General features: G+C 39.3%; 1 protein-coding gene across 1 annotated transcript; it reads left to right on the forward strand.

Moving 5' to 3' along the window:
* The first annotated feature begins 10,070 nt into the window (after positions 1 to 10,070).
* Positions 10,071 to 13,883, forward strand: TMEM52B (transmembrane protein 52B). Its single transcript, XM_010220767.2, has 5 exons — positions 10,071 to 10,204; positions 10,842 to 10,885; positions 11,807 to 11,845; positions 12,904 to 13,070; positions 13,526 to 13,883. The coding sequence occupies exons 1-5, from the start codon at positions 10,133 to 10,135 to the stop codon at positions 13,774 to 13,776; spliced, it is 573 nt and encodes a 190-aa protein (XP_010219069.2). The 5' UTR covers positions 10,071 to 10,132; the 3' UTR covers positions 13,777 to 13,883.
* The last annotated feature ends 4,566 nt before the right edge of the window (positions 13,884 to 18,449 follow it).

Below are 18,449 nucleotides of genomic sequence, written 5' to 3' on the forward strand. Positions count from 1 at the left end.
TGTCCCCCACGGGTCAGTACAGGGTCCAGTCCTGTTCAATTTATTCATCAATGACATGGATGAAGGGACAGAATGCACCCTCAGCAAGTTTGCTGATGATACAAAACTGGGAGGAGTACAGGGTCTTGCACCTAGGAGGAATAACCCCTAAGCACAGAAAGAAGCCAGGGGGTATTGTCAAGAGGGGAGCAGCTCTGCAGAGAAGAACCTGAGAGTACTGGTGGGCTACAGACTGACCATGGGCCAGCAACATGCGCTTGTGGCCACTGGTATCCTATGGTGCATTAGGAAGAGTGTTGTCAGCAGGTCGAGAGAGGTGATCATTCCCCTCTGCTCAGTCGTGGTGAGGCTACAGTACATCTGGTGTACTGGTGTACTGTGTCCAGTTCTGTACTCTCCAGTACAAGAGGGGCATGGAACTACTGGAGGAAGTCCAGTGCAGAGCTACAAGGATGCTTAGGGGCCTGGAGCATCTCTCACGTGAGGAGAGGCTTAGAGAGCTGGGCATGTTTATTCTGGAGAAGAGAGAGTGGGAATCTTACCAGTGTGAAGAAATATCTTAAGGAAGGGTGTCAGGAGGAAAGGGACAGACTCTTTTCAGTGGCGGCCAGTGACAGGACAAGAGGCAATAGGAAAAAACTGAAACACGGGAAGTTCCATCTGAATATGAGAAAAACGAAACAAAGCACCTTCTTGAGATGAAACAAAGATGTTTGCCTGTTTTAAAATATGAAACATTCAGTGGAAATGAAAGTCCAAGGAGGTGTGAATGGAATAGAGCATGCCTTCTTGACAACACATTTCTGAGAATTCATGTCACCTTACTTCTGTCTAGACTGGGGCATAAAGACCCAAAATGAGATGAGTGGGAAGTAGGGGGTCCTTCCCCTAAGGGAGGAGAAGGAAGAGTCACATATATTACTTGAATATGCATCTCTTTTACTGGGGTATGTGAAATTTCTTTCATTATTCTATCTCTTCCTTCATTTTGGTTTTCTTTCTGCATCCCCGGCATAAAATATTCAGCTTCTCATTTTCTCTCTTATTATCGCGCCATAAATGAATTCTCAGATACTGAATATGAATACAGGGGAAAACAGTAAATACTCTTAACCACTGTTCACAGCATCCAACCAGATACATCATGTCCCAAAACATCACTGAAGATACCACTGACATTTGCTATTTGAATTTTCTGCACTATGGCACACAATGACAATAGGAATACACTATTGTTCAGTTCAGCAGGTGAGTAAAATATGTGCTTATAGATTGTATGTTTATTTCTATGTTTTTGTCTGATAAAAGTAATTGTGTGTGAATGTGGAAAACGCAGTAGAGAAGATTTACTGCCATAGCCTGCCATAGCTTGGCCTAACTTCTCTATAAAGGACTTTTTCTCTAGAAACTTCTCTCTAGAAAAAGATGAATATTTTCAAGATCAAGCTCTGGAATGTGATGTTATTCAGCTCTAGCCTGCTTGGTTTTGTGAATACTGTCACTTAGGGAATTGCCACAGAAACAGGACAATTTGACTGCAATAGAAAAAAGCTTTAATGTCTTGCCCTCTAAAACTTTTTTTTTTCCCCTGGAAAGTGCTTAAGCTTGGCTTTAAGGCAGAAGCGATGAGGCAGAACAGCGACTGAATACCTGCATAATACAGGTTGTGTGATTTCCCTAGATACCCTTCTTTGTGTCCCATAGCTCTTGTTGGGCTAAACCATGCACTTCAGGAAGACATCTGTCTTGAGTTAAATACTTCTGCTAATGAAAGATCCATCAAACTGCATTACAATGACCATAAGAACAGGCTAATTTCCAGTAACTCTTCCCATAACCTTAGTGCATATTTTTGACTCCAAAATTTTCCTGGGCCTCAATCTGTAGCTTGCGCACAATTTGAGAATTGTGTTCACTGACATAAGAACGAATCTGTGCAAAGGGTACAGTTGTATGCAACCATTTCCCTTCTCTGTTGTGAGTGAACAGAAAGAGAAGGCAGGGCTAATGACAACAGAAGCAATACCTTCTAAGTCAGAAACTTCCATAGTTTCATCATTTGTTAAGGACTAGGAAATCTACACTCATTCTGTTTAAGTCATGTATTGGATCCATGGATCTTTTAAATTCATTATAGCCAAAAAAGTAACTATTTTGAGAATAGCTGTGACTCCTATTGAACAGACTGCTTGGATAAATTAAATTGTTGATTTCAACAGAATATATTTGGTATATAGTGGCCAGCTAACTCAACTTTGTTTGCACTGTGCCTCACCATCATTGCAGGTATGGTCGTCCTAAGACAGTTCTGGTACATACCACGTTCCCTTATTAATAGGAACACCTTGGGAATAACTCCATAGAAAACAGCTGGCAGATTGACTGCAACAAGGACAGGCATAGCTCAGTTTCCCCCCTTTTCTATTGCCTCACAATGAACACCCTGCAATTGGTTGACGCAAGGCTTTGAGGGAGTCATTCTTTAATTAGTCAATTCTGGATTTGTGCCCAGCAGTGATCTAGAAGTAAAAATGACATAGTTTTGAAAGAGTAGGAGAAATAGATTCTCTGTTTAAGAGATTTCTCTGTAAGAAATACACATCTGCTGGATGTGTATTCGTTAATTAGATTTCAGTCATGAAATTCTAGTATGGACTTTCCAAAGTCAGTTTAGTGTCTTCTTCTCCCATTTTCTATTGTTCAAATTTCTCTTTCCTGTTGGAATAGCAGCTTTCACCTTCCTTTGATAAACCTTTCATGTTTGCAAACTACTATCTTAATTTAGGTCATATTGATATGTCAAAAGTGAACACACTTCAGGCACTCCGATTCATGAAGAAATCTCACCTACTGTTTCACTCAGTCATCCAAGTTTCCCTGAAATCTTCAAGAGAATTGAAGATTCTCTTATTTTTTGTTAGCTTTTATCACATATGACATGGCTGTAACTAAACTTGCTATCGCAAAGCATGGACATGATCATCCTCACTTGGTACTGCCAAAGCTAGTATCTAAACACTCTTAAGAAAGATATAAAAAATCTTCCATGTTCTTCAGGAAGTTCTAACAGCCTTTATGAATCAAAAGCCTTAACAGACTTTATGAATCAAATATTTGGAAATTTATGATCAGTAGGAAGCTGAAATCTCTGAATATCATATGAAAGGACTTCAAAATCCAGTATGTCTTGCTCTCACTAATCATGATTAATTATTGCTTCTGGGAAATATATATGAATCTTTAAAATGCAGTTTTAAATGTCTATATTCAATTTTGTTTCATATAGTAGGAAATTTATGAGAAGTGCAAAGAAGTTGTACAAGAATACAAGGAGATAGAATATAAAAGAAGGAATTATTTGTTAGAAACAAAACAAAGCAAAACAAACAGGAATGAGTCTGGCTTATACATGTCACCAGAAAGCAAATTAAACTTAGATCATAGAATCATAGAATGCCTAAGGTTGGAAGGGACCTCTAGAGGTCATCTAGTCCAACCCCCTTGCACACCCAGGGTCACCTAGAGCACGTGGCACAGGACTGCGTCCAAGCGGGTTTTGAAGATCTCCAGAGAAGGAGACTCCACAACCTCTCTGGGCAGCCTGTTCCAGTGCTCTGTCACCCTCACTGTTAAAAAAAAAATTCTTTAAGTTCCTGTGGAACTTTTGGTGCTTTAGTTTGTGGCCATTACCTCTAGTTCTATCAGTGGCCACCACTGAAAAGAGGCCAGCACCATCCTCCTCACTGCCTCCCTTGAGGTACTTATAGACACTGATCAGGTCCCCTCTCAGCCTTCTCTTCTCCAGGCTGAACAGGCCCAGCTCCCTCAGCCTCTCCTCGCAGGGCAGATGTTCCAGGCCCCTGATCATCCTTGTGGCCCTGCGCTGGACTCTCTCCAGCAGCTCCACATCCCTCTTAAACTGTGGAGCCCTGTGATGATCCGTAACAATACATTCCCCTGAATTCAGACTCATTTTAAATATCACAAATCCTGGGACAAGACTAACATGCACAACAGAATATTCCAGGAGGTGGATGTCTTCAGACTTCTGCACACTACTGTCTGTCTGGAAGCTTACTTGCTCCGTCACCCCAGGACCCACCATTTACTCACACATACAAAATTTGTATTTACCAAACCCTGTAGTGTTCACATCTTGAAACCACACACAGACTAGGAAACAACTGTTGCTGCCTCTTGAATGCAAACAGAAGACATTAACAAGTCGCAGGCTAATATAGTAACTCCCAACCACTGCAACCCATTTGACCCATAATAGCACATAAGCGCTCTGGTGAAAAGTCGTGTGCATTGATAAGTGAAGGAATGATAGACTTGTCTGTGGCAAATGGGTTGAGGGAAGATAAGTAAATGGCATATTGATCTAAAAGTTGATTGTTCTGTCTCATGTTTCTGTTTCATAAGACATGTGCATGAACTTGAAACTGTGCACTTACAGGCCAGAGGAGAAAGTTGATCCACCCCTCCTGACACCAGGGTCCTTCAGCTCAATCACAAAACAACCCAATACAGAAAGAGCAAGAACTGTAAGACTGCGTTGATCACATTTTGAACAGAGAGAGAGTCAGAGAAACACTTCTTTCTAATATTCTGATTAAAAAAGTCAGACAGGAAAAGTATTATGCATTGTTTGCATGCAGTCAATTCAAAATACAGGCTGTAAAACCACAGACTTTAAGACTTGACCTCATTGCCACTACAGGTCTGGGAAGAAATTCCTTGACAGGGAAGAGCTCTTCTGACTGCTTTATCTACTGATTCATCTGCAGTTTAGGAGTCAGAAAAAGATCTTGTGGAATAAGAGGTCAGGGAACAAGCCAGTCTGGCTTGCTTGCTAATTCTGGAAGGTGGTAAAAGGAAATACAGGCTCCTGTAGATCGCTGAATCATTTGTTCCAACAAGACAACAAAGGGGATGCAAACAAGAATTAGCTCAAGTATTTTTGATCTGACAATCTAGATGTAGGCCCAAACTGGCATGTCTCAGCATAATTCCACTGAAGTCAATAAACATACATCAGGGATAGGTGTAGCCACAATATAAGTCGAAAGGCGTCAAAGAGGCATAGATGGTTTTTGTCACTTGGCCTATTGAACACATGCCATATAACGGAAAAAAGGAGTGGATGCTCAGGTCTTGCTTTCTTGCCAAATTTTCCTTTCTTTTGAAAAATAGTAGCAGTTGTTTTCATACTGTAGTCAGTTCTCAGGACACGCCGTACGTGTAAGACCCTCAAAACTGAGCAGCACATGAGGAGGTTTGTCAGTGAGTGTGTCTGTCTCTAGTGGATTCCCCTGCTGACTACACTGTTCCTGATACAAGCCAGGAGGCCTTTGGCCTTCTTGGCCATCTGGGCACGCTGCTGGCTCGTGTTCAGTCGGTTGTAGACCAACACCCCCAGATCCTTTTCTGCTATACAGCTCTCCAGTCCCTGCGCCCCAACCCCATTGCATGGGATTGTTGTGATGGAAGTATGGGACCTGGTACTTGGCCTTGCTGAGCCTCATACTGTTGACCTCAGTCCATGATTCAGCCTGTCCAGATTTCTCTGTACAGAGCCTTCTTACCCTCAGGTACATCAACTCTTCCTCCTGGCTTCCTGTCATCTGCAAACTTGCTAAGGGTGCACTCAATTCCTCAGCTCCTCCATCCAGTTGTGCACAGGACCACATACCTGCAGTAGTACAAAAACAGAGTTTTATACTTGGAAATGTACACACTCACTCTTACAACGTGGATATACACAGGCACCTGCATGAATTTACAAAAAAACCCTTACACCACAGAGGGCTGTTTACTTCTGATTTATGACTTTGCGTTCTTTTACTAGACCACAACCTGAAATTTCAGTGGGAATATTTACACAATGCCGAAGGCACCAACAGAAATAACTGGGATATCCACATGTGATATTTCTGCCTTTTATCTCCTGAACTCCCTAATCCTTTAACCAAATGGTTAAGAATTACCTTAATAGAGTAGGGTGAATTCACCTTCAGTCTTGAAGCATAAAGCTCAAGAAACCTTTGAAAAAAAGAAAATGAGCTAATTACTGACTAGCCAATAAGAGAAAATTTCTTTCAGGAAACAGCTCTTCAATCTGCTAGCTTTCTAGGAAAAAGTTTTCTTTCAGGAAAGAGCTCTTCAATCTTCAATTCAATACTCGATTTTTTTTTCTAGTATCTTTCCTATAAAGGGATTCTAAAGCAGTAATAAATAGCATATAGAGTACAGATTTGGCATCAGCCATATTCCTCACTTTCTCTGTGAAGCCATATGGTATTATTTTTATGAATTCAAGTTCAGAAACAGAGGGATTTTTTCTATCAGTTCCTTCTTTTGAGGGGTAGCCTGTAATTTTTCCCTCACATTTACTCCATGCTGATTCAGTCAGTCAAATTTAAATGAGCAAAACAGAAAGACTTCTATAAGGTGCCTTAGGCAAATTATTTCACTAACTTCCATGAAATTGCACTTAATATCTAACCTGAACATGTTTACTTTCACTTAACTGCATCCCATAACCTTGGTTATATCTTTACTTTGAAGTCTAAACAGTTTTTCCACATCTTTCAATCTTCCATTCTTTTTTATTTTTTGACTTCTTTCATATTCGAGGATTTGAGTCCAAAGCCTCCTAGAAGCTGAGTTGCAGTATGTAGGTGACATCCTTCTGAGTGACACATAAAAATCTGCTTGATGGTGAGAATTCATCTTGAAGAGAGCTGCCCCTAATATCACGAAAATCTTTTACTACAGGAACTTGGAGCTCCTCATTTGGGGGTTTTCCAAGGCCATGAACTTCAGGTTTACTTATGTCACTTCTGCAGTAATTTCTGGCATTGTTACAGAATACAAAGGTTCAGCTGATCCCACAGAGGAGACAGAGGTAAGCTTCTGGCTGAGATCAAACAAAAGGCGAATGTTGTGAGAACCGACTGATTTGTGTGCAAGTCGGAAATGTATTTTGGATGATATAAAGGGACTGCATGGCACACAATTTCAGAGAGTTGTTTGTATGCATATGCAGGATATTCTGAAAAGGAGCCACAAAACAGCATTTAACTCTCTTGTATATGCAGAAAAGTAATGGGAATAGGACATGGAATTCTTTCGTTCTCATTCCCTAGGACAAACCCATACAGTTAGTCATTTTTAGAAATAATCTTTCTGTAGAAATAAAAGTGAGAAAAGGAAAGGTGAAGAGGAACAGACATTAACTTTCAACTATGTCTAAGTGATAGATGCTCTCCAGCTGGCAGGGAGGGTGGGTGAGAGGTGGTGGGAGGGTGTTTTCCTTGCTTTAATACACAGTGATAATATGCAGCAAATTAAAGCAGAAAGGGTCCCATTGTCTCAAACAGTGGAAGAAGAATTAAGAACACCTTTATGATGACTATGGAAAAAGCATGAAATGCAAGTCAGAAGTATGTAAAGAACCTTAACCAGATGCACTGTTTCTTTGCATGCAGCTCAGTCATTAAAGAACTGGTTTTATTTTGCAAGCATAGAGTCCAATTGGATTATCATCATCTAATAAAAATATATGAAAGCCTGGATAAAGTCTTGCGGAAATTGGGAAAGTATCAGGTGTCTTTGTAAGCCCCAAATATGTCCCATATTTTATATTTCTAAATGCCCAAGGGAAACGATTTGGCATGATTAATCAATCTGGTTCTAATGGAATACTCCTTTGAAGAGTAACAGGGAATGAGTGGCAATTTCTCAAAAACTTCTAAGAGCAGTACAGGAGCATTTCTTTAGCTCTTTGAGGTGCTCAACTTCCAGTTAAGCTCATGCTGTCTCAGAAAGAAGCATAAGAATGGGCTTAAGCTTGATCTGCAACACTTGACATACCATGAACTGGGTAGCTGAGAATGGACAGAAGTCTTTTCTGATATCCAAGGATGGATATGTGCAGATCACATAGCTTCATATGGAATGCACTGCTAGATTTTAAACAAGGGGAGAGAACAGCGAAAAGTCAATGGTGGAACATTTCATTTGTTTTATTGATTCTGTAAGAGTTTGGTCACATTTTCAACCTTCTGAAAAGTGGCAAGGGGGAAATATGAAAGCAAAAACTCAGTCAGTACAAATCAAAATCAAAGAAAAATAAAATCTTGAGATAAATGAGACAAACCATGAAGTAAATATGGAAAAAATTAAACTACTGTTGAATGATAGGCTAGCAGTGCACTAAATGGATTACTGGAACCATAATATTAATGACAATGCCATAGAAGTAGAAAAAGAATGACCAGTAAGTTTCAGCAGGAATAAGTTATGACATACTTTCAGAGGAATTACTGTTTCGGGTCTGCTGCGTATCTTTAAATCTAAATAATCTTTAGAGATATTTCATCACTTTATGTGATATTTCTCTAGTTCAATCCTTCTAAATTTGAGATTTTCCTCAGATGGAATTTTAGTTAAAAACTGACCGGTAGCCTTTTCTTGGCAATTATCACACTGGTAATGAAAAGACTCTGAATAACATTGATATTTTTCACATTTTTTTCCACATTGAACCCCTCCAGTTAAATGCTGTACATACAATAAAATTTATTTCACAGTTTTGCTGGGTCTTTTCTTCAAAAACACCTATAATACACACAAGAATTTAAGGAAAAAGTGAGAAAAAGAATCTTGTCCCATCTCCACTTAAACACAAAACACTTCACTGTGTTTGTTATTTGTCCACCGGGACTAAGATACCTCTTTCTAGCAACAGATCAGTTTAGATAAAAAAAAAATTATTAGGCTGATAAACATATAAACAATTTCATGCTAATGCAGGTTTATACCGCACCACTACTTCTATAATTAGAAAACTGTGAATGTTTTTAGCCTGCCTTGTGAGAATACATTATGTTCATGAATCCATTCGTTCTGCTCCATGTCCAAGACTAATGATTTACCAGCTTAATGTGAATGCATTGTTATTGCAACATGTAGCAACAAGACCTCTGGTTGCTGCAGTGCTGAGTTCCTAATTGTCCTGCCCTTAGTATATATTTATACACCAGTCACAGGTGGTTCCTGAATACAAATAGTAACACGTTACTGCAGAACAATTTTTCTGTCATAACTATTCAAAAGAAAAGGAGAAGGTGAATGCAGTATATACATGTAATCATGACCAGTATTAAAAAAAAAATAGTGGATCATTGAAAGAGACCTACTAATTTAACCAGCTGCAGGAAGAGTAGTAACCAAGATTTGAGAAATAAGATGCAGGCCCTGCAACGCAAAGCATCTGGGGACTTGGCTGGCTATATGGGAATTTCAGAATTGGCGCCTGTCAGAAAGGAGTAAAAAGACTGGCAGAGTTGCAGGACTGGCCTAGAAGAGGACTTCAGGTTAGAGAGATGATGGCAGAGCCTTAAAATGGGAGATGTAAGTGGCATTGTATTGCTTATACACATATAATTCCCCCCAAAATTGTTTTTCATTGCAAACTTTCACTTCAGCAAGATGATATACCACTTTTAACATGGGCTCATGATCCTAAATATATGGGTAAAGTCAAGAAGTTGAATTAGCAGAGGTAGGACAATGGGAGCACAGGAGCAGAAAGGGTACCAGAGGAGGGAGAGGGATCTGATCTCCATTTAAACGGGTCAGTAACATGACCTTCAGTCCTCTCCAGTCTCCCTTAGGGTAGGGGCGGGGAAAGGAAAAATAGGAGACCCTTTCTGCTCACAGAAGGGTCAGATCTGCAGAGATCTTGAAATACCCTTCCCTGACTTAGTTCAATATCAAAAGCAAGAACTTGTGGTCACCGCTCTTCTCCTGCTCTAACTGGAAAGTTTTAGTGATTCCCTATAAAAAGGAGAGAAGGTGGCTGAGAGAATAATGAAAGGAGGCAGGCAGAAACAGGCAGGAATTAACAGAATGACAAAGATGGAAAGAGAAAAAACAAGAATCTGAAGGGCATAGAAACAGGATAGACTCAAAGGAGGTCAGGAAGAGGTAGAGCGTGAAGCAGAGACAGGATTCAACACAATTCAACACATAGCAAAGAATCTGCACCTTCTCTTAGTGGGTGGATCAGGACGAAATGAAGCTAGGAAAGAGAAACAGACCCTGAGCTACTTGAGAGAACAAGATGCCACAAAATCACCCCATGGGAATGAACAGCTCATTTGTGATCTGCTTTGCTTTAGGGTGTTTCTTATGGGTAAGTCACATCTTAAATTCCTTTTTATGTCGTCTCTGCTCAGTTGGGCATTACCTTAAAAAGCTGAAGGAGTGTTAGCAATTAATAATTGTAAGAATTTTGCTGACATTTAAAGATATAAAAGAGGATATACACAGAAGACTGTCTGCTGTTGTTCCAGGGGTGGTTGAATACAAATCAGGATATCTGAGGCTGAATAAGAAGGGTATGAATGTTACAAAACAGGTTGCCACATAGAAAGAAAGAGTAGAATTCAAACCTATATGGGTACAATAAGCAGCCAGATGTTTGGTTGCTCTTAATATTTTAGCAGAGAGAAGAATTTATAGCTGTAGTTTGACAAAACTTGTGGTGAGAGAACAGAGGGGAACTTGGGGCCTGTAATGCGAAGCCAAATGTTAAGTAGGAGTTTAATAATTCTCCTGGAATCAAGAAAGGTAAAAAATGAAGCACTGCATTTGGTATCAAAATAATTTTCAATATATGGCAGAGTACATGAAGGCAGCAGAGAACTGGCTAACCATGAGTCCTTGTTGTAAGACATTCAGACTGATCTCAGTCTGGGTGAGAGTAGAAAGTTACATATGACAAAGGCTTCATTTATCCTGCCCATCTCGTACTTGTTTTTCTTCTTCAGTTCCTCCCAGTGAGAGCAGAGGAAAATTGTGTGAATGCCCAACTGTGAGTATTTGTAGATCTTGCATTCTTTTAAGAAGATGATGGAGAAGAAAGGCAGTAATGGACATCAATGTTATCGTGGTGGCAAGCATTTTCCAGAAAATTTCCAGAAAATTAAAATTTCTATTGCTTTGAATGTGAACCATATTCATCACCTCTTTTCATGATAATGGTTACATGGCATTGGTTCTGACATTCATGGCATTTGGATAACTGTAATGGCTGACAACTTTCTGTCTTAATTTTGAATGACTTATATTATGAAATCGAAATTGATATTTCCATGAAAAAAATGGTTTGAAATATACTGTTTTGGTGAATATTGCTCTTGGTAATGTCATTTGTAAGAATAACAGAAATTAAGGCAAAAGAAGAATGAAAAAAATTCCTAGGAGAATTCTATTTTTACTAAAGAAATGTATTTTGAAAACTTACAGGCAAGTTTACTAAATTGAAACTAAAGAAACATGCTAAGCAACATCCAAAGATAGCCAGCTGTCCAGAAAGAATAAGATAGAAAGTCAGAAAAGCAAAGCAAAATATAACAAGACTGGGGAGACTAAATTGTGGGGGAAGAAAAACGTAGAAGAAGAGTTTAGAAATAATAACACTGTGCAAATCCCTAAAGTTTGCAAACAGAGTTGGGGAGGCATTCTTATCAAGAGAACAACAAAAAGATAAATCTGAACAGAAAGGAAACTTCTTTAATGGGAAGATTGACGAGGTTGGATAGTTGTCTCCTCCATGAAGCACCATGGATTTTCTTCATTGGTGCCATTTAGAAGCTAAAATGTAAGTGAGAATTGTAAAGGAAGCTGGAAAAGGGTATCATAAGGATCTTCCCTCTTTTTTTGATATTTTGATTTGTTTTGTTTTGTTTTTATTTTCTGTAGCTAACTCTTTCTTGCACCGTCTTTTCCTCAGCTGTTCAGGAACAGAATGGGACCATCTATGGTATATCTGGTAAGATGGCATACACTTATTCTAAATATCTGTATCATCTGACAATTTCAGTAGTAGAAAGTGGAATCCTAGAGTTGGGTGAAGTGCAATGATATCACCACTCTCTGAGCCCTTTATTGCTCTGAAGTAGCACTGCAATCCTTTAGCCATTACATGCCCTTCAACAAATGGTTAGCTTGCCTTCACAGGCATTCGTTTTTATTACATACATTGATTTTGTTGGATGCACAATATTAAAACATCTTTTTAAAGGTCCATTTATTTAGAAACTTCAGTCTCATTTCTCAGTGGTTGTCATCAACATGTACATGTTAAAAAGGACAGCAGGAGTTAGAAACCAAGTAGGCTGCATTAATAAGATTGTAGCCAGCAGCTCGAGGGATATCACAGAATCACCGAATAGCTGAGGTTGGAAGGCACCTCTTGAAATCATCTAGTTCAATCCTTGATTGATTTTTCATTCATCATTGATATGATTTTTCCTCTCTGCTCATCATTCTTCAGAGCACATCTGTAATACCTTGTCCATTTTGTTTTGGGCCCCCAATAGAAAGCAGATGTTAATAAGGTGAAACAAGTCTAGTGGATAGCCTATAAAATGGTCAGAGGACTGCAGCACAATATGTATGGGGAGAGGATGGAAGAAGTGAGTTTTTTCAATCTGCAGTAGGTTGTGGGACAGAGGGAATCTAACTGCAGTTATCTCCTACTTAAAGTGGATTTATGGAGAAGATGGACTCAGAGTCTTCTCAAAGGTGCACAGTGGAAGCATCAGAGGTGACAGGACAGGCTGCAGCTGGGCAGAATCTAAATACTACTTAGAGGGAAGGATCAACTGCCTTTTCATGAGGGTGGTGCGGCGCTAGAGCAGGTCCCCATGTGCCATGGCATCTCCATCTGTAGAACTGTGGAGAGTGTCACAACTCTGCTGAACAAGGCTGTAGATAACCTCATCTAGCTTTGAAGTTAGACTTGCTTTAAGCAGGGAGTTGGACCTGACTCAACAGGTTTCTTCCAACCAAAATCTTTTATTCTAACTGCTTCCTCTCCACTTCTAGGCTAGCGCTTGTGATTGGCGGGCTGCTGCTCCTGTGTGGCCTGGTTTCAGCCTGTGTGAGATGTTGTTTTCATCTCCGTCAAACAGGGGAAGAATCAGGTCCTCAGCCCTATGAGGTCACAGTCATTGCTTTTGACCATGACAGCACTCTCCAGAGCACCATTACCTGTGAGTTCACCATTACCATTGCGAGAGGCTGTTCTATAAAAAGCTCTGTGTAGCTTCCCAAGGTTCCTCAGTGGGTTGAAATTTCCCTGGCAGGAATCTGGGAATAAAATATCTATAAATAGTACACATTAAGGTGCTCACAAGACTCTATATAGCCATCCCTGACAGATGGTAAGTCATTCGTGCATGACTGTGAGACACGTCTGGGTGGAACAAGGAAAGCTATGAGAGCCTTGCTAGGCATTTAAGGAGAAGTAATTGGAGGAAGTGGCTGGAGTGGTTACGTCATTGGGGATAGAGTGCAGAGAGAATAAGGAGGGAATAAAGGGGCAGGAAGAAGATAACACTTAGTCCATGAAGAGAGGAAAGCCTGTATATGGGAGATATGCTTTTCCTTTTCTAATCGCTTGGTGCTTTCAGGATGAGGCAAATCGCTTTTGTCTCCTCCCTTGCAGCTCTCCATTCCATGTTTGGGCCTGCAGCCAGGAGGATATTAGCAGTAGCACACTCCCACAATGCTGTGCAGGGAACACCACCGCTCTCCGGGTCAGACACTCCTCCAGTCTATGAAGAAGCTCTGCACATGAGCAGATTCACAGTGGCCAAGACTGGGCAGAAAGTGCCAGACCTGGATTCAGTGCCAGAAGAAAAACTGCAGGCGTCCACCGAGAGCAATGATTGCCAACAGGCCCTCCCAGCATGTTAGTGCTTGCTTTTACAGAATAGTAAATAATGCAGACTATTTATGTTTAGAGAATTCTCTCAGGCTGGTTAGGAATATCAGATTAACCTATTTAGTCTAATGAGAAAGAAAAGAAAGGACTAAAATTTCAAATCATTCCAGATCAAACATATTTTGATGGCTCCTCATGACATCCTTGAGATATCTACCATTGTCAATTCCCATGTCTATTTATTACACTTATCTCCCGCACCACAGTTTGCAGATACAGTCAGGCAGTAAAATCAATGTGCCTTCCCACTTGGTAGCCTGCTGTTGGAGATGTGCCGAGAGACTGTGGATGCAGACTCATTCTGCTCACAAGACTTGGAATCTCTGGCCTAAGTTTTCACTTAGTAGCAACCAACAAGGACACAGATCTAGGAAAGTCTTAACAACCAGTAATAGCACCAAACTCCTGGAAAATGTCAACCGTTTGTAATAAATTTAAACTTTGAAATTGTGTAGGAACACCACCGCATTTAAACAAGAGACAGCATACAGTGCATGCAGTATGTGCAGTAACGCACCTAAATACTCTTTTAAGATATATAAAGGAATGCAGTCTGGTTCTGAACAGGCTATACATCAATTCTGAAACAGCAATCACAAGCTCTTATATTTGAATTAAAAACTAAAAGGTGAGTGATAATAGATCACATGAGGACCTAAACTACCCCTGAAATAAAGTTCAATCATATTTAAGCTGTGTTCTTGTTGCATCATTAATTAATTATTCTTACTGCTGCTGTCAAATCAGATCAAGCTAATTAATACCACTTAAAACATTTAGACCATTTATCAGGTAGAAATGATTTGTGAGCCTTTCCTGAACCACACAAATATGCTGACTCACTCAGAAATTTCTTGAAACTGTTTGGATGAACATAGTTATGCACCATCTGTAAAATGTTTTCTTGGACTAGGTACTCGTTACGGCCAAATGAATGTTGAATTACATGATGTTGTCTCTACCCTAGATTCAATGACTGAAAACATTAAAACAGAAGATCAAATATCAAATGACAAGCAGTTGCTAATTAATTGCCCTTAAATGATGTTAATGTTATCTTTCTCAAAAGCATGCATGGCCCTTCCTACTAAACTACCCAACTCCACACAGTGTTTAATACATTGATCCTCTTAGCATTCCTGTGAAATATAGACAAACCTGGTTATTTTCCAGATAAAGAAAGATAAAGAGAACAAGGTCCGGGTTCTCAAATATTTTTAGAAATCTAACTGCAGTTGAGATAACAGTCACAGCGTTCTTAGGGTGGAATCTGGAGAAGGTTGATAAGCTAGCTGCACGGATAGCATGAAACAGAATTGAACACTCTAAACATACCTGGTGATGTCCCAGACCTTGCCCAGGGAGATTTAGGAGTTTTGTATCCAAGAAGGGAATCTAATGAGGATCTCCATTTCCTAGACCACACATTTTACCTGAATAACACAGTCATTACCTAATCATACCAGTAATGTGGGATAAATAGCATAAATAAGTGACCTATAAGGTCATGTCTCTTCTACTATGCAGCACACTTGAAATAATAACTACTTATGGAACATCTACTGAAGTGACCTACTTTAGTAGCTGGTTTCTAAAGTCCAGTTCACACTTGATGTGTTCATCAAGCTGTAGAACATTTCTTAGAGCATCGTTTACTTCACAGTAAAGCCCTGAAACAAGCAGAGATATTCGGACATGCTGAACATGCATCAAACACTAAAAAGCAAATAACCTTCCAAGAAGCCTTGACAATGTTTTCCACTGGGAACATACCATTCCTCCACTTCCTCCGCCCCTTTTTCCTGCCTATGAACAACATGTAAGTCTTGAGAATTGCATGCATTTAACACAAGATGGCAGTCTTGTTTCATCAGACAGGAATCCTGCCAACAGAATACTACTTATTTCTTGTACAAAACAAAGTTACAATTTTTGATAATACTGTACTGTATTCTTTGATAAAGAGTTCAATAAAAAGGAAAACGATAAAATAAAAGTCTGAATTTTCCTCTCTCTGTATCGAATCACCACAAATATCTCCTTTTTCAGTCTGAAAAGATATATAGGTCACGTGTTCAGGACTGGATATTAACTTCAAGTTTGAGAGTAATTCTGTGTTTCCCCTTAGGCCCTGTTCTCTACAATATGAAAGGATTCTTGACCTACACCATGAGTAAATTTGCATTCTTTCTAACCAGTTATTGCTCACCTAATTTGTTCAGTGACACCACACTTCTTTCTATCTGGTTTGATTTTCAAACAGTGCTTCTTTGTGCTGTTCTTTAAATACCCATGATGGTACTTCTTTGTCCTTTTCTAAAGGCAATAAACCTTGCAAGTAACATGACAATAGCTCGAAGTTGATAAAAGCCAGTATGCTCTAACTCTATTGTCCTGTCTGACCACATTTTATTTTGCCTGTTGTGAGGTTTTGGGTCGGGTACCTTTGCCCCCCCTTTTTTTTTTTTTCTACCAGGGGCTCCAAATACTCCAAGAGTGACAAATAATGATAAATATAATTTCATTTGCTCAAGTATTGTGTCCTACTACACTGACTTCAAATGAGCAATTTCATAGAAAATATTTATAACCCCTGATTCTAACATGTTCTGTCTTCCACAAACAGTAAAAAAAAGAGGAGTCAATAAAGATCACCTACAATGTATAAAAAAGTTCTACCACACTCCATAAAGTTTATTAATTTACAGAGCTGAACTCTTACTTGGAACTGCTCTATTCTGTTATTCATCTGTTTTTCTTATCCGTCACATCTCACTGTTGAGTTTGGGTCTTGAATATATTTTATTTGTCATTTAATAATGTCTAATAAGCTCTTTGAGCTCTTTTATACTTTGAGATTGAAAGTGAAGTATTAACATCAAATATTATTAAACATAAGTAATATTTTCATGCAACACATAAATAAACAAAGTAGCAATTTTTCTTACCATATGTTTAAGTGAAAAAGGTCACGACTGCTCACAAGTATGTAATAACATACCCTGGAAAATAGAGAAAAAGATTCTCTTAAGCATTAAATAATTCTAGGGTTTGTTCAGTTGCTGGGTACTGCAACTGGCATCAAGGTGGCTGCACTGGAGTACTCATATTCGGCAGACTATCCCAGTATCATACAAAACAAGAAATAGGTCAGCAAAACCAAATTTTCTTTTAAGTTATGAATAAATAATGAAGGATCTGTATCCAAAGATCTCCATGCACTTTATAAACTTTAATCATGTTCTCAAGTTCCTTATGAGTCAGAAAAGCATTAGTATTTTATTTATAGATGAGGGAAAATGATGTACAAAGTACTTAAAGTAACTGTATCAAAACAAGTTGTTGACCTTTGATTCAGCTTTGGGTCACTCATCAACTCTGCTCTTGACCAAACACTGGGACAGGGGTGGGAACTGAGCAAATATAGATTAAGTGATCTCAGAGGAGAAAGAGATACTTCCAACAGTCTCTGCTTGCTATGTTTAGCCTGTCCAAGGAACAATTTGGGCTACAACCACATGAAGGGAACAAGAGTATACCTGCATCAAGTCCTAAAGGAGAGGTCTACTCCCTTAGTTTCCTTAAAAAGTGTGGAACTTGAGGAGAACTAGTACTCAGAAACATCCCAGTGGTCCAACTACTGTGTTGCTCCTTTGTTTTCACAAGACCATTAAGTAACAATGGTACCCTTCCTCAACATGCCCTTGCAAATCATTAGATAGAACAAAGGATCTTTAAATACTAAACTTGTATTATTCTGATCTTGACTTTTGTGCCTTTCACCATGCAAAGAGGCACTTTCTTTAAACTCCTCATTGTATTATTTGTATGCATTTCAGAAATTTCAGCAACTTGAGCAAAGATAGGAGTATTCAATCAGTTTGGGGGCAGTGACCAGATCTTTTCCAAAAATAAAAAGTTGTAGAAAATAAATAACTGAGATGATAGTTCAGCATGGACAATACAGAACGCTTTCCTAAAGGAAAGGAAAACATCTACACAATGAGCCATTGTTTGCTGGGAGTGACCAACCCTGCACCCTCACCCAGGGCCAATGCGCCCACACTGATTCTGACAGATTCAGTGCCAAGTGAAACTGGTGACCAGTCACAAGCAGTGCAGGGGAGGTGCCAAGGATCCATGTGTCTTGGATAGACAGCAAACTGAGCAGAATTACAAGCAACTTCTGATACACCCTCTCTGTTTTAATAACAATTTAACTTACACATTATAAGTCTTCTGACAAGAGAGATTTAGATATGCCTAAAACCACATTAAAGATGAGGGAAAAAAAAAAACACTCAGTAAGTGAGTCTAAGCAGGTTCAAAAGGAAAAAAATAGCCATGGAAGGTGTACTAATGGAATAAATATTCAAAGATATTCAAAGTTTCAACAGCTGGCAAAAACAAATATCAGCTCCAGTAGCGTTCCAAGGGACATTCACCTGGGCAACACCCGTAAGACACAGCAAATAACAGACATACTTATTGTGAAATCACTGAATTTTAGCTATTTGTGCAAATATATATACCAGTTTCATTTCCCAGTAATGCATTGTAAATCTCCCAGGAGTGCCCTTGGAGTGCTGTGTTGTACCGCGTGGGTTACAAAACCCTTCTGGCAACCTGAACGAAATATTCTTAT

Source organism: Tinamus guttatus, unplaced genomic scaffold (assembly GCF_059628265.1).
Source record: "Tinamus guttatus ecotype Peru unplaced genomic scaffold, ASM5962826v1 Tinamus_guttatus_pri_ptg000408l, whole genome shotgun sequence".
Classification (NCBI taxonomy): domain Eukaryota; kingdom Metazoa; phylum Chordata; class Aves; order Tinamiformes; family Tinamidae; genus Tinamus; species Tinamus guttatus.